General features: G+C 40.7%; 1 protein-coding gene across 1 annotated transcript in view; it reads left to right on the forward strand.

The window, feature by feature from the left end:
* Nucleotides 1–342: 342 nt before the first annotated feature.
* The window catches only part of LYRM7 (LYR motif containing 7), a 44,883-nt gene continuing 28,528 nt past the window's right edge, over nucleotides 343–16,697 (forward strand). The window contains exons 1-3 of the mRNA XM_008056265.2: nucleotides 343–434; nucleotides 11,795–11,867; nucleotides 14,039–14,109. Of these exons, the coding sequence (XP_008054456.1) occupies nucleotides 405–434; nucleotides 11,795–11,867; nucleotides 14,039–14,109 (174 nt within the window). The 5' untranslated portion in view covers nucleotides 343–404. The remainder of the gene's footprint in view (nucleotides 435–11,794; nucleotides 11,868–14,038; nucleotides 14,110–16,697) is intronic.

Below are 16,697 nucleotides of genomic sequence, written 5' to 3' on the forward strand. Positions count from 1 at the left end.
ACTTGGGAAACGTTACAATATCTTTAATAGCCGACAGAAACGGTAAGTAACAACCACAGGCGCCGGAGCCATCCACTAAACACCACCTTCATCTGCATACCAGACGCGGCCCGTGCCGGAAGTGATTCTGCCCCTAACTAACATGGCGTCGAGATTATTTCCGATCACCTCTAGCCAGTAATTGGGTTCTGCGGCTTCTCGCGATTTTATTATATTCCAACCACTCAGCAAACCCCTCTCCCTCGTCCTTTTGAGAAAGGCGGAGCCTCACAAACGAGACGCTGCGTGGTGATTGGTTGCGGCGAGCTAGGAACGTGGCTACCGGGAGTTGGACAGTACACGCCAGGCGTTGATTGGCTGCCTAGAGGCGGGGTGATTCGGCCGCCTGAGAGGTAGCCGCAGCGATGAGGAGAGCCATGGGTCAGGCGGCCAAGGTGACAGGGCCCGGGGAAGGGGTGGGTGCGATGCGGACCGGGGGGGGGGGGTGAGTTCGCGGCCCTGCAAATGTTGTTTGGAGTCTGGGGCTGGAGTTCCGGGCCCTTCGCGGGAGGATGTGGCCGTTGTTCCCAGATGACAACCCTGAGGGGCAGTCGAGGGTTTGTGCTGGTGCAGAGGAGGGAGGGCGGCACCAGTGTGGTTCCTGCTTCTTGGTACGGAGTGTTCATCCATGGGACTTGAGTTCTGTCCCCGTTTCATCCCCAGACCCGAGTATTTGTCTCAGGGACCCATTCCACATCCCTGGAAGTTTTGGACACGTCAATCGTAACCTATAACCATTCAATGAGGTGAAAAGTGAATTCGGATAACCAGAAGGTGAACCGAAAAGTCTAGCAACCAAGGGAGCCGAGTCCCAGCAAAATTGCTTGTCAAAAGTAACAGCAAGACAGAGCGGGGACTGGTGAGATCTGAGCGCACTAAATGAGCCCAAGATGGGCTGGCCCCATCCGGTCATATCTCTGAGGACCTGTTGTGAGATTCATTTCTTGTCAAGCTGATTACACGATGCACTTTCCTGACCCGTGCACAATTCTCAGGGGCAGCCTTTCTTAACCTTACATAACGCCTGCATGTTAGGACCTGTGGTTGCCTCTGGATGAAACTTAGGCACAGAAAGGGGGAAATAGCCTGCTACAAGATGGTGAAGAAGGGTGGTGTTTATGGTTAGTCAATAAGAGGGAACCACCAAGCAGTCCTCATGGACTGTGGAATGTGACGTCACAGCACCGATAGAAGCAATTATACAGGGTTCCAAAAATGTATTGAGGGTCCATGCTAGTTACTAATATTAATAACTAGCAGCCAACGTTTAGGCTATACTATCTAGGCATAGTGGATACAATAATAAACTGACTACCTTTGCCTGCATAAAGAAATCTAGCAGGTAGAGAGACTTCAGACAGTTATTTAATTACAGTTGGAAAAAGTGATTCGAATGGAAGTACAGTGTTTTATGAGCACATAACTAGGATATATTCTATCTGTAGGCATACCAAAAAAAAAAAAAAAAACTCTATCCAGGAAGTATAAGTTAAATTGAAATTAGTAGAAAAGAGCCTGAGCCCGCGGGTTCAAGACAGACCAGGCAACTTGGTGAGACTTTGTCTCTACAATAAATAAAAAATTAGCGGGTGTGGTAGCATACGCCTGTAGTTCCAGCTACTTGGAAGGCTGAGGCAGAAGGATCGCTGGAGTCCAGCAAATCAAGACTGCGGTGGCCGTGAGTGTGCCACTGCATTCCAGCCTTGGTGACAGAGTGAGACTCCAACTCAAAAAAAGTAAAAAATAGGCCGGGCTCAGTGGCTCAGCCTGTAATCCCAGCACTTTGGGAGGCCGAGGCAAGTGGATTGCCTGAGCCGCGGGTTTGAGACCAGCCCTGTCAACTCAGCGAGACCTCGTCTTTACAATAAAACAAAAATTAGCCGGGCATGGTAGCGCAAGCCTGTAGTTCCGGCTTCTTGGAAGGCTGAGACCGAAGGATTGCGGGAGCCCAGCAGGTCAACACTGGGGTGGCCATGAGCGTGCCACTGCACTCCAGCCTGGATGACAGGGTGAGACGCCAACTCAAAACAAAACAAAAAAAGTAAAAAATTAAAATTAAAAAATTAAAAAGCAGGAGGAAGTTGCTTAGAAAACTTGGATACAGCCGGGCTCGGTGGCTCAGCCTGTAATCCCGCGCCTTTGGGAGGCTGAGGTGAGTGGATTGCCTGAGCCCGCGGGTTCGAGACCCGCCTGGGCAGCGAGACCTCATCTCTACAATAACTCAAAAAATCGGGCGTGGTAGCGCATGCCTGTAATTCCAGCTACTTGGAAGGCTGAGGCGGAAGGATCGCTGGAGCCCAGCAGGCGAGGTTGCAGTGGCCGGGAGCGGCCACTGCACTCCAGTCTGGGCGACAGAGTGAGACTCCAACTCAAAAAAAAAAAAAAAAGAAAGAAAACTTGGATACAAATGAAATTAAGTAGGATTCATTCCAGAAACACTTCGCGAGGCCTACCAGGTATAAAAGGCACCTATGCTAAGTATGGAGGATACAAAGGTAACCAAGAAGCCTTTGAGGAAGTATAACAGTAAGTAAGCGTTTAATTAGCATATAGTGTAGTAAGTGCCCAGTGCTGTGGATGTGGTTGGAAAGGGCATGTAACTGAGACTTAGAAGGGGTAGGTAAGTAATAACTATCAAAAGTGAAGCCTAGGCTGGGCCTGGTGACTCACACTTGTAATCCCAGCACTTTGGGAGGCAGAGGCAAGAGGATTTCTTAAGTCCACAAATTCTAGACCAGCCTGGGCAACATGGCGAGATCTCATCTCTACAATAAAACAAAAAATTAGCCAGGCATAGTGGCACACCCCTTTAGTTCCAGCTACTTGGAAGATTATAGCCGAAGGATCATACACCCTTAAAATTAGTCCATTACTCAAGAAAATTGAGGCTAAAAGTTACACTTATTGTAACTTGTCTAAACTTATATTAAGTGACAATGTCTGACTCAGACTGATCTGACTATAAAGAATCCACTTTTTCATATACACTGCTTGAATTTGTCCGGTCAATATAAGTAAATGAGGAAGACCATCTGTGACCTAGCTTTCTGCATTTTAATAAAAGTGTATTCATTCTAAGGTAATATTAGCTTAGATAGTTCCATGGCAATAATTATGATTTTTTTCTTTTTCTTTTTTTTTTTTTTGAGTTGGAGTCACACTCTATCACCCAGGCTGGAGTGCAGTGGCACACTCATGGCCACCTTAGCCGCAACCTGTTGGGCTCAGGCAATCCTTCCGCCTCAGCCTTCCAAGTAGCTGGAACTACAGGGGTGTGCCACAACATCCAGCTAGTCTTTTTTGACTTATTGTAGAGATGAGGTCTCACCAAGTTGCCCAGGCTGGTCTCAAACCCCTGGGCTCAGGCAATCCTCTCGCCTCCACCTCCCAAAATGCTGGGATTACAGGCAAGAGCCACTGTACCCAGCTGATGTTTTCTTTTTCTTATGCTAGTCCTTCTTAAATTAGGGATGCTGTTTGTTATACTAATGGAGTCACCTTTCTCTTTTTTTCTTCGGTGTGTAAAACCATTTGATTTACTTACCTCTCACTTTCTTAGTTCTATGCAACATGTGTTCCATTCTTGCAATTTTGAAGTCCCTGGGGTTCTGTGATGCCTGTAAAGTTTCTTACCAACACTCTCTTCAAAACAACCTAGATTTTTTTTCTGTCAAGCACATTAGAATTCTTCCAGCCTCTATGCATTACTCAATTCCAAAGCTACTTCCACGTTTTTAGGTACAGGCATATCTAGAAGATATTGTGGGTTCAGTTCAAGACCACTGAAAAAAAGCAAGTAACAAGTTTTTAGGTTACCCAGTGCATATAAAAGTTATGTTTACACTATACTGTAGTGTATTAAGTGTACAATAGCATAATGTCTTTAAAAAGTGCATGCTTTAATTTTAAAATGCTTTATTGTTAGAAAATGCTACTGATCATCTAAGCCTTCAGCAAGTTATAATCTTTTTGTTGGTGAAGGGACTTGCCTTGATGCTTGGTGACTGATCAGGGTGGTGCTCACTGAAGGTTGAGGTGGCTGTGGCAATTACTTAAAATAAGACAATAAAGTTTGCAACGTTGATTGATTCTTCCCCTCACAAAAGATTTATCTGTAGCCTGTGATGCTATTTTATAGCATTTTACCCATAGTAGATCTTCTTTCAAAAGTGAATTCGAGCCGGGCTCGGTGGCTCAGCCTGTAATACCGCACCTTTGGGAGGCTGAGGTGAGTGGATTGCCTGAGCCCGCGGGTTCGAGACCCACCTGGGCAACTTGGCGAGACCTCATCTCCACAATAAATCAAAAAATTAACTGGGCATGGTAGTGCACGCCTGTAGTAGCAGCTACTTGGAAGACTGAGGCGGAACGATCGCTGGAGCCCAGCAGGTCGAGGCTGCGGTGGCCAGGAGCGGCCACTGCACTCCAGTCTGGGCAACAGAGTGAGACTCCAACTCAAACAAAACAAAAACAAAAAACAAAATTGAATTTGATCCTCTGAAACCCTGCTACTGCTTTATCAACTAAGTATATATAATATTCTAAATCTTTTTCTGTCATTTCAACAATGCTCACAGCATCTTCACCAAGAGTGATGCAAGTGATGATCTTCAACATCTCAAGAAACCACTTGTTTTGCTCATCCATTAGAAGCAACTCCTCATCCATTCAAGTTTTATCGTAAGACTGCAGCAATTTAGTCACATCTTCAGGCTTTCTTCTAATTCTAGTTCTCTTGCTATTTCCACCACACCTATAGTTACTTCCTTTACTGAAGTCTTGACCCTGAAAGTCATTCATGAGTATTGGAATCAACTTCTTCCAAATTCCTGTCAATTTTGATAGTTTGAATTCCTCCCATGCATCACAAATGCTCTGAGTGGCATCTAGAATGGTGAATCCTTTCCAGAAGGTGTTCAATATACTTTGACCAGATCCACAAGAGGGATCACTATCTATGGCAGTTATTGCTTAGGAGATGTATTGTTTAAATAATAAGACTTAAAAGCCAAAATTATTCCTTGATCTATGGGCTGCAGAATGAATATTGTGTTAGCACACATGAAAACAACATTAATCTTGTAAATCTCCATCAGAGCTCTTGGGTGACCATGTGCATTGTCAATGTGCAGTAATATTTTGAAAGGATTATTTTTTCTGAGTGATAGATCTCAAGAGTGGGCTTGAAATATTCAGTAAACCATGCTGTAAACGGTTGTGCTGCCATCTAGGCTTCATTGATTATTTTTGTTGCAGGGCACAGGAAGAGTAAAGTTAGCATAATTCTTAAGGCCCTAGTATTTTCAGAATAATAAATGAGCATTGGCTTCAGCATAAAGTCACCAGCTGCATCAGCCTCTCACAAGAGAGTCAGCCTGTCATTTGAAACTTTAAATCCAGTCACTGACTTCTCCTCTCTAGCTTTGAAAGTCCTAGATGGCATTTTTTTCAGAGAAAAGGCTATTTTGTCTACACTGAAAATCTATTATTGAGTGTAGCCACCTTCATCAACAATCTTAGCTTGATATCCTGGATAATTTGCTACCGCTTCTGCATCAGAACTTGATGCTTCACCTTGCACTTTTACGTTATGGAGACAGCTTATCTGTTAAACCTCATAAACTGATGTCTATTAGCTTCAGATTTTCATCTGCAGCTTCCTCAGCTCTTTCAGGCTTCATAGAATTGAAGAGAATTAGGGCTTGCTCCCTTTGGCTTAAGGGAATATTGTGACTGGTTTAATCTATCTAGACCACTAAAACTTTCTTTGGCAATTGCCTTACTAGATTCTGGTGTGGCCGTGTGCTGTTTGAGCTGTGGCCAGGCCATGTTTCTTAAGCTTTGGCCCCCTCCCCTACTTTGGGGAGGTGAATGTCCTCTTTTTTGCCTACCCTTTTCTAATTTTCTTTCTAAATAAACTATAATTTCTGATCTAAAAAAAAAACTTTCTTCATGTCAGTGGTACAGCTGTTTCACTTTTCTTATCATTCATATGTTCACTGGGTGGTAGCCCTTTAATTTCCTTCAAGAACTTTGTCTTTGCATTCACAACTTGACTGGCACAAGAGTTCTAGCTTTTGGCCTGTCTTGACTCTCAACATGTGTTCTTCACTAAGCTTAATCATGTTCTGGCTTTTGATTTAGAGAGACAGACATACAACTCTTCCTTTCACTTGAATACTTAGAGGCCATTGTAGGGCTATTAATTTGTGTAATTTCCTTATTGTGTCTCAGGGAATAGAGAAGTCCTAGGAAAGGGAGAAAACTGGGGGAAGAGCCATTGGTGAAGCAGTCAGAATACACATGTTGTTAAGTTTTCCATCTTATAAGTGCAGTTCAGGGCACCTTACAACAGTTACAACCATAATGTCAAAGATCATTGATCACAGATCACCATGGCAGATATAGTAGTAATGAAAAGGTTTGAAATATTGCAAGAATTACCAAAATGTTACACAGAGACATAAAGTGAGTACATGCTGTTGGAAAAATTGTGCTGATAGACTTGCTCAATGCAGGGTTGCCACAGACCTTACATTTATAAAAAATACAGTATCCATAAAGCACAGTAAAGTGAAGCAGCACCCCATTTACTATTACTAAAATCAGTATTAGTTTTCTATGACTTCTTAACAAAGTACCATAAACTGGGTGGCTTAAAACAACAATTCTGGAAGCTAGAAGTCCAAGATCAGGATGTCAGTAGGGCTACGCTCCCTCTGAAACTCTGGGTAGAATCTTTCCTTGTATCTTATGTTGACTAAACCATGCTGCTCCTTGTCTTGCGTTCATATCACTCCAGTCACTGCCTCTGTCATCACATGGCAGTCTTTATCCTGTATGTTTCTGTCTTCACATTCTGTTTTCCTTCTATAAGTATTTCAGTCAGATTCAGCCTGCCTTAATGACCTCATCTTGCGTTGATTATGACTGTAAAGACCCTATTTCCAAATAAAGTCATATTTATAGGTAGCTAGGTTTCACAACATGTCTTCTGGAGAGATACAATTCAAGCCTGAACAGAATAGATATTTCTCATTTTATTATCCATTCATGAGTTGTTTCCACTTTTTTGCTATTATAAATAACTGCTATGAACATTAGTGTGTACAGTTGTGAGCACATGTTTTCATTTGTCTTGAGTATCTACCTAAGTAATAAAATTTCTGGTTTATAAGATGACTGTATGTTTAACTTTTTGAGCAACTGCCAAACTGTTTTCCAAAGCAGCTGTACCATTTTACACTCCCATCAACAATGTATGAGTATTCCAATTTTTCCACATCCTTGCCAACTCTTGTTATTGACTATCTTTTTTACTATAGCCATCCTATTGGGATGAAGTAGTATCTCATTGAAGTTTAAATTTGCATTTTATGATGGCACATTTGACATCTTTTCATGGATTATTGGCCATTTGTATGTTTTGTTTTGGAGAAACCAATTATTCAAATCCTTTACCTATTTTTAAATTATGGTTTTTAAGGATTTATTGTTGTTGAGTTGTAAGTGTTCTTCATATATTCTAGATACTAGGCCCTTATCAGATAAATAACCAGCAACCGTTTATCAGATAAATGTTTGGCTGTCATTTATCAGATAAGTTATTATTTATAAAAATAAATTTTGAGCCAGGCTTGGTGGCTCAGCCTGTAATACCGCGCCTTTGGGAGGCTGAGGTGAGTGGATTGCCTGAGCCCACGGGTTCGAGACCCACCTGGGCCGCGAGACCTCATCTCTACAATAAATCAAAAACTCAACCGGACGTGGTAGCACACGCCTGTAGTTCCGGCTACTTGGAAGGCTGAGGCTGAAGGATTGCCGGAGCCCAGCAGTAGAGGCTGCGGTGGCCGGGAGCGGCCACTGCACTCCAGTATGGGCGACAGAGTGAGACTCCAACTCAAAAAAAACAAACAAAAATAAATTTTGATAAATATAATGAATGTGTAAAGTTTGAGAAGTCAAATAATGTTACACAGAAATCCAGTAGATGCCTACTTCTTTCTATCTACTCCCAATTCCTGCTTCCCAGAAGTAAGTGCTTTTCATCATTTTAGCTATTTCTTTTGGAATGTACCTCTGAGTTTCTAAATAACATGTTTAAACTCCTATTTATTGACTTTTTTTCTTTGGAGATACTATGTATTTATTGAGTTTTAACTATGGAAGATGAGGACTAAGATCCTCTCTACCCCTGTCTGCTCAATACATAAATGTTAGTGAATCAGTATTTGTCTTTGATTTTATTACCATATAAAAATTGTCCACAACTGAGCACTCTAATATAGTAAGTATATGATTATGTTACCTTTTTTTCTAATTCTTAGTTTTTCTTGAAATTAATAATTGCCTTTTGTTTTGTTTTGGTTTTTTAGTCATAGTCTCTGTCTCCCAGACAGTGTTAGTGGCAGGATCATCTCACTGCAGCCTCAATCTCCTGCTTGAGGAAAATTAACTAGTAATAAAATTACTGGGCTCAGCCAGGCTCGGTGGCTCAGCCTGTAATACCACGCCTTTGGGAAGCTGAGGTGAGTGGATTGCCTGAGCCCGCGGGTTCGAGACCCACCTGGGCAGGCGAGACCTCATCTCTACACTAAAATCAAAAAACTAGCCAGGCGTGGTAGTGCATGCCTGTAATTCCGGCTACTCGGAAGGCTGAGGCGTAAGGATCCCCGGAGCCCAGTAGGTCGAGGCTGCGGTGACCGGGAGCCGCCACTGCACTCCAGTCTGGGCGACAGAGTGAGACTCCAACTCAAAAAAAAAAAAATTACTGGGCTCAGGCAGTTCTCCCATCTCAGCCTCTCAAATAGCTAGGACCACAGGCACATGCCACCACATCCAGCTTTTTTTTTTTTTTTTTTGGTAGAGATGAAGTCTTGCTATGTTGCTTAGGCTCCTACATATCTGTTCCCAAGTTCTGAACAAAACTGAAGTTTGTCAGTTTTATTTTTCCCTAGCATTGTATTTTATGGAGCAATTCAGCCTTTTGCTGTAGTCCAGACTAGTTTTTTTCTAGTCTGACTGCACAAATGTTGACTTGCATTTGTCCTTCCCCATCTACCTCTCCTATGTCAGATCACCTGTCTCCCTGGTTCTCACGTCTTTTCCTTTTGTGGTTCATCCCCTTGTTTTGGTGGAACATATTCTTCTGTAGCTTTTCAGTAAAGGGTGTATGACAGATAAGAGACTTTGTATTTCTTTCTTTTTTTTTTTTGAGTTGGAGTCTCACTCGGTCGCCCAGACTGGAATGCAGTGGCCACCGCAGCCTCGACCTGCTGGGCTCCGGGGATCCTTCCGCCTCGGCCTTTCGAGTAGCCGGAATTACAGGCATTCGCTACCACGCCCGGCTGATTTTTTGATTTATTGTAGAGATGAGGTCTCGCGGCCCAGGGGGTCTCGAACCCGTGGGCTCAGGCAATCCACTCACCTCAGCCTCCCAAAGGCGCGGGATTACAGGCTGAGCCACCGAGCCCGGCTTGTATTTCTTAAAATATCTATTTGCATGTGTCTTTGGGTGATAGTTTGTGTATGGTGTTCTAAGCTAGACTTTTTTTTCAAAACGTGAGGATGCTTTTTTATTATCTTCTTACCAGTGATGCTTTTTAGAAGTTAGGTGCCATTCTTATTTTCTAATTGTTTATATGTGAAGTGTTTTTCCTCGGAGATTTTTCTCTTTATCAGCAATGCACTGAATTTACATCATGATATGCTGTGATAAGAGTTTTTTATTGGGCATTTGGTGGAGCCCTTTCTATCTAGTAATCTTACTTGATTAAGTTATCTTAACTTAATTCCCATTTAATTTCTTCTTTCTGTTCTTTTTTCTCTCTTTTGGCCCTTCTGCTAATCTGTTAGACCTTCTAGACCATTCCCTTAATTTTCTTACAGTTCCTCAATTTCTGTCTCTGAATTTTTATTCTACATTCTGGACAGTTTTTCTCAATTTAATCCTTGCTTCTACCCATTTGATAGCCAAGAGCTTTTGGGAGTTTTCTGAATGTTCTTTTTTTTTTTAATTGACTATATGTTATGGATGTTATTCCATGTTTGCAATAACTTATGTTTCTGAGGAAGTTTTTTTATGGTTGTTTGGTTTTTTGTTTTGCTTTATTTTTAAGTTTTCTGTTCCTTGTTTCCTGTTTCTGTTTTGGTATCTGCCTTTGATGTTACAGGTTTTCTGATAAATGTAAAGCACTTAAAATGGTACCTAGCACACCGCATGCTTAATAAATGGTAGATATTATCTGGAGAATAGATTGGAGGGAAGGAGGGAGTGGTGGCAGAATGACAAACCTTTGTAAGTAATCTAGGTAAGAGATGGAAAGGGTCTGAACTTAAATGCTTTTGGGGATGAAGGACATAAAAAAGATTAGAGAAACATTCCTAAAGTTTCCATGTGTAGAGTAAGATAGATTTAAAGAATGATCTACAGATTTCTGGCTTGAGAAAATTGTTAGCCTCCAGTAACTAAAATTGGGAAGACAGGAGGAAGAGCAAAATTGAGAGAACAATATTGAGTACATTTTTGGGCTTGAGAAGTGTGAGGTAACGTGGTCTATTGCTAAAGGTTCTTTACGATCTGTCTTTTGCCAAAATTCCAGGCTCTTTTCTTTCTTTCTTTTTTTCCCCCATGCTTAGAACATTCATAAGTCTCAGCATTCTACTATTTTATGAAATAGCAACTAAACTTTTCTAAATTATCTGGAATGTCTTCCTTCTGGACTTTCTTAAGCCACAATATTTCATGACTTTGTGTATGTGTGTGTATGATTTTAAGAGCATTCGGAAGCTTCAATAGATTAAGAAAAATGGAAATAGATACATACCAGACTGATAAAGTCAGTTACTTTTGCCGATTGGTTATTAGCAGGAGAATTATTACCTTTTTAACCATCCTTATATTGTTTTCTTTATTTTTTTCAAGTCGTAGTCTCACTCTGTTACTTGGACAGGAGTGCAGTAGCATGTTCATGGTTCACTGCAGCCTAAAACTCCTGGGCTCAGGCAATCCTTCGGCCTCAGCCTCCCACACTCTGGGACTATAAGCATGTGCCAGCCGGGCTCGGTGGCTCAGCCTGTAATCCCGCGCCTTTGGGAGGCTGAGGTGAGTGGATTGCCTGAGCCTACAGATTCGAGACCCGCCTGGGCAGCAAGACCTCATCTCTACAATAAATCAAAAAAATCAGCTGGGCGTGGTAGTGCAGGCCTGTAATTCCGGCTACTTGGAAGGCTGAGGTGGAAGGATCGCCAGAGCCCAGCAGGTCGAGGCTGCGGTGGCCGGGAGCAGCCACTGCACTCCAGTCTGGGCGACAGAGTGAGACTCCAATTCAAAAAAAAAAAAATCATGTGCCACCATGCTGTCTAATTTTTTTTTTTTTAATTTTTTGTAGAGACGTGATCTTGCTGTGTTGCCTAGACTGGACTTGAACTCTTGGGCTCAAGCAATCCTCCCACCTCAGCCTCCCAAAGTGCTGGGATTACAGGTGTGAGCCACTGTGCCCAGTCATTATCCTTGTATTGTGTTATTTGTTTCAAATAACTTTATATTATTTTTGTAAACAAAACTACAATTTTTTAAATTCAAAGATAATTAATCAAGGGGAAAGTTATTTTGGCAAGTCTTGGTTTTCACCAGCTATTCTGAAAAGTAGTCCAAGAAGCAAACAGAAAAGGAACACTGTTTAATCCTTATAATATAATTATATTAAATATGAATTTTTTTCTTTTGAGGTCTGAATTCCAATTTTCTCAATAGGTTTTACAGCTCTTTAAAACATTGCACAGGACCAGACAACAAGTTTTCAAAAATGATACCAGGGCATTAGAAGGTAAGTATATTTTTTACCTCTTTGGAGAAAGTCTATTCTTTACATGAATGCTAATCTATTTGGAAAAATCCTGTGTGATCAAGACCCATCTTAGGGAATGACCCTCACTATCTTCCCCCTAATATCTTTCATAAAAATTAATTTACATTACACTTTTTGAGGAATACCTACTTAAAGAAAAATTTTAAAAGATCAATTTTTCATAAAGAATCAGCAAAAAAGGAGAGAGGGATCAGAATTTCAGTGTTTTCCATTACTTGTCTTATGTTTAAACCATTACACTTTCTGTTATATAATCAAATAGTCACACTCTCTGTGACCAAATAATAACATGTTATTAATGTCTTGTGTCAGCCTAAAAGTCACAGTAAATATGAAAGGGAATCCATCCCAAATGATCCCAAATTCAGCATTTCGTGGTTTTAAATAGTTTCTATCTTATCTGAAAGCCACAGGCTCTAAAGCTTAGGTTCCTTGAGAGTCATTTTCAATTCTACTCTTGTACATTTCTAAACTTCCTCAAGAGGGCACTTAGGTAAAGCATTGCCAGTATTCCCAAGAATTCAAGTTTTGAAATTCACCAAAAATAATTTCTTAAAGATTAAGGTACATTGTACTTTATATACAAATTCCTGATTTAATTCTTATAACATCTCTGTAATATAGTTACTATCATAGTTACTATTTTTGCAAATGAGAATATTGGCAAAATGTGAAAATATTTGCCTCACATCATACTTAGTAACAGGTGGAGCTGAGATTTAGCCTACACAGTTTGATTAAAAAGTCTAAACCTTTACCTGTCTTACATATTGAAATGCATCCAGCATAGAAAGAAATTTTTATGGCTATTCTCTATTAACGTCTTTTTGTTGCATTACATTTTTTAAGTGAAATAATTATAGGAACAGCTAACATTTATCACTCATTTGCTAAGCACTTTATATGGATTGTTCCATAAAGTATTCATAACAACACAATAAGACCGGTTAGATTAGACTAAATTATGCTGTTGTAATGATATCAGAGTCATCTCAGTGGTGTATGTGAACAAAAGTTTCATTTATCACTCACTTTACATGTCAATGAAGACACTTGAAAATTACATATATATTTGTATATATATGTATATATATATATATCCTCTTTGCTGCTGTATCTTTATTTTAATTGTACATATGTATATTGTGTAACACACTTGTTAAATATTGAGCTTTGCCATCTTAAAAAAGCATTTTAACCTGAATTCTTAGATCTATAGAAATAAAGCATTAAATTAGATTTATAAGAATTCATAGCCGGGCTCGGTGGCTCAGCCTATAATCCTGCGCCTTGGGGAGGCTGAGGTGAGTGGATTGCCTGAGCCCGCGGGTTCGAGACCCACCTGGGCTGCGAGACCTCATCTCTACAATAAATCAAAAAATCAGTCGGGTGTGGTAGCGCATGCCTGTAATTCCGGCTACTTGGAAGGCTGAGGCGGAAGGATCGCCGGAGCCCATCAGGTCGAGGCTGCGGTGGCCGGGAGCGGCCACTGCACTCCAGTCTGGGCGACAGAGTGAGACTCCAAATAAAAAAAAAAAAAAAAAGAATTCATAGCCGGGCTCCGTGGCTCAGTCCGTAATCCCGCGCTTTGAGAGGCTGAGGTGAGTGGATTGCCCGAGCCAGCAGGTTCGAGACCTGCCTGGGCAACTTGGCAAAACCTCATCGCTACAATAAATCAAAAAAATTAGCCGGGCATGGTAGCGCACGCCTGTAGTTCCAGCTACTTGGAAGGCTGAGGCAGAAGGATTGCCGGAGCCCAGCAGGTCGAGGCTGCGGTGGCCAGGAGTGTGCCATTGCACTTCAGTCTGGGCGACAGAGTGAGACTCCAACTCAAAAAAAGAAAAAGGATTCATTAGCTATAGGTACACAAATGAAATTGGGGAAAAAAAATCAGGGGAAAAAATATATTAAAGTACTGATGTTTTGTAGTGGTTTACTTACACATTTTTCAGCCTGTTGAAAGCTCTCCAAGAAACTTATCTAATAAATTTATTATGTTTTGTTTTCACGAAGGCAAAATTATTTTGTATATTAGAGAAGTAGTCATTTGTAGTGAATAACATGTAAATTATTTGGAACAGGAATTTTACATTAGAAAATCAATTAACTATGTGTTTTTCTCTCTCTAGCAGCCAGAATAAGGATAAATGAAGAATTCAAAAGTAATAAAAATGAAACTTCTCCTAAGAAAATAGAAGAGGTACCGTAATTGAGTTTTTCAGTTACAATTACTAATCTTATGAAATTTTAGTCTTATAAAATTTTGACAACAAGGAAATGATGAAAATAGAGGGTTTAAGTGAAATAAAATGTATTACTTAATAGTTGAAACTATAACAACTTTTTTGATATGGCTCACCTCCATAGGATTATCTGCCTATACCCAAGAGATAAGTTGTCCTGTGAAATGAACCTGAAAGTAGGCATGCTCAAAGCAACAGCAGCTGAACCAACCAGAAACCCACAGAAATTCTATCTTCACCTAAGGCAAGTGACTGAAGCTAAAGAGAATGAATATTACAATAATTCAGAACTACAGAGAGGACTTCTACTCTTTTAGCTCAACTAAGCAGTTAGTTTTTTTTTTTAATTCCTATCTTGGTAATAGCATGAACAGCCACAAACAGTTTATCAATTCTTGCTTAGCCATCTCTATTTGCATTTTGGTCACTTGCTCTAGTTGAAGACACTCTACGGACACTAGTCTGTGGGTTTGCTAATACTTCTAACTCATAGTCATTGAAAAAATGTACAATGATTCTTTTTCTGTATAATGTGTATTCTGGCATACACACATTATCTCTGTCCTAAGTTTCCTATGTCTAACTTTGTATAAAGGTAGGGAAATAGCCATTGGGAAGAAAACAAAAAAGGGAAAGTTATTTGCAGGGCAGTTATGATTCTACAAATTGGTTTGGTAAAAAGGAAGGTACAAATTAGAAAAAGTCTTCCATGTTTAATAGAATTTCCACATAGAAAATTTTTTTTTATAAAAACGCACTTATAGCCAGGCTCCATGGTTCAGCCTGTAATCCTGCGCTTTAGGAGGCTGAGGTGAGTGGACTGCCTGAGCCCGTGGGTTCGAGACCCACCTGGGCAACTTGGTGAGACCTCATCTCTACAATAAATCAAAAATTAACCAGGCGTGGTAGCACATGCCTGTAGTTCCAGCTACTTGGAAGGCTGAGGCGGAAAGATCGCCGGAGCCCAACAGAGCGGCCACTGCACTCCAGTCTGGGCGATAGAGTAAGACTCCAGCTCGAAAAAAAATAAATCACTTATATTTAGGAGAGAAAAATGCTGTTTTTGAAATAGTAAGTACCTGTCATAGCTAATGAGACAAAATGAGATAGCCTAAGCATTCCATCTCTATAGATAAAGAAAAAAGATGCTGGGCCCAGCGGCTCAGGCCTGTAATCCCAGCACTCTGGGAGGTAGAGGCTAGAGGATTGCTTGAGCCCAGGTGTTTGAGATCAGCCTAGCAACTTGGTGAGACCTCATATCTACAATAAATCAAAAAATTAGCCAGGTATGGTGGTGCATGCTATGGTGGTAGTTCCAGCTACTTGGAAGGCTAAGGTAGAAGGACGGCCTGAGCCCAGCAGGTCAAGACTAGCTGTGAGCATGCCACCGCACTCCAGCCTGGGCAACAGAGTGAGACTCCGACTCAAAAAAAAAAAAGAGAGAGAAAAGAAAAAGGCAAAGATATGGTTGAAATATAGGATAAATAGAGAATATGTAGTTTTTATTCACGGCATAAGTTGACAGTATAATCAAGACACGACCTGAAGAGAGGTTAAAAGGCAGAATGTACTTCTACTTCAGGCATAAGTTTATAAAAGCCTTTTCAGATAATGTGAATAGTGCTTGATAGCTACACCTCAACAAGTGGTAATTTCGTACTACTTACTCTTCAGTAGACTGATTATTAATAACAGTATGGCAATTATTTTTAAATTTTGATGACTTTTAAATCGAGGTCTCTTTTTATTAACTAAGCTGACAATAAACTGTAATCTCCTAAAATCATTTTACTTACATAGCTTTAATTTAACATTGAGCAATCTAGAAACTGAATGTTTGTTATATATTTATATTTTGTACTTTCTGCAGTTCTTCAAATATTACACTTTTAGTGGTTTTTAGATAATTACACTGTCATTGTTAGAGTGTTTATGAAGTCTGGGTACCAAAAGGAGTCATAAGCATCCTTTAGACCAGCAGTTCTCAAGTTGTTGGTCTTAAGACGCTTTTAGCCTCTTAAAAATTGAGAATGGCCAGGTACGGTGGCTCAAGCCTGAAATCCCAACACTTTGGGAGGCCAAGGTAAGAGGATTGCCTGAGTCCACAGGTCTGAGAACAACCTGGGCAACTTGGTGAGACCTCATCTCCACATAAATCAAAAAAAATTAGCCGGGCGTGGTAGCACATGCCTGTAGTTCTGGCTACTTGAAAGGCTGAGGCAGAAGGATCTCCTGAGCCCAGCAGGTCAACGCTGGAGTGACCGTGAGCATGCTACTGCAACCCAGCCTGGGCAACGAAGTGAGACTCCAACTAAAAAAAAAAGAAGGAAAAAAATTGAGGACTCCAAAAAGCTTTGTTTATTTCGGTATATACTATATTAGAAATTTAAACTGAGAAATTTTTAAAATATATGTTGATTAATTCATTTTAAAGTAATAATAAATGAGCAACCCCTTGGGGTCCACTCCCAATGTGGGAGCTTTTCTGTCCTTTTTTTTTTTTGAGTTAGAGTCTCACTCTGTCGCCCAGACTGGAGTGCAGTGG

The sequence above is a fragment of the Carlito syrichta genome, unplaced genomic scaffold, assembly GCF_000164805.1.
Source record: "Carlito syrichta isolate Samal-C Ts95f unplaced genomic scaffold, Tarsius_syrichta-2.0.1 Scaffold302302, whole genome shotgun sequence".
NCBI lineage: Eukaryota > Metazoa > Chordata > Mammalia > Primates > Tarsiidae > Carlito > Carlito syrichta.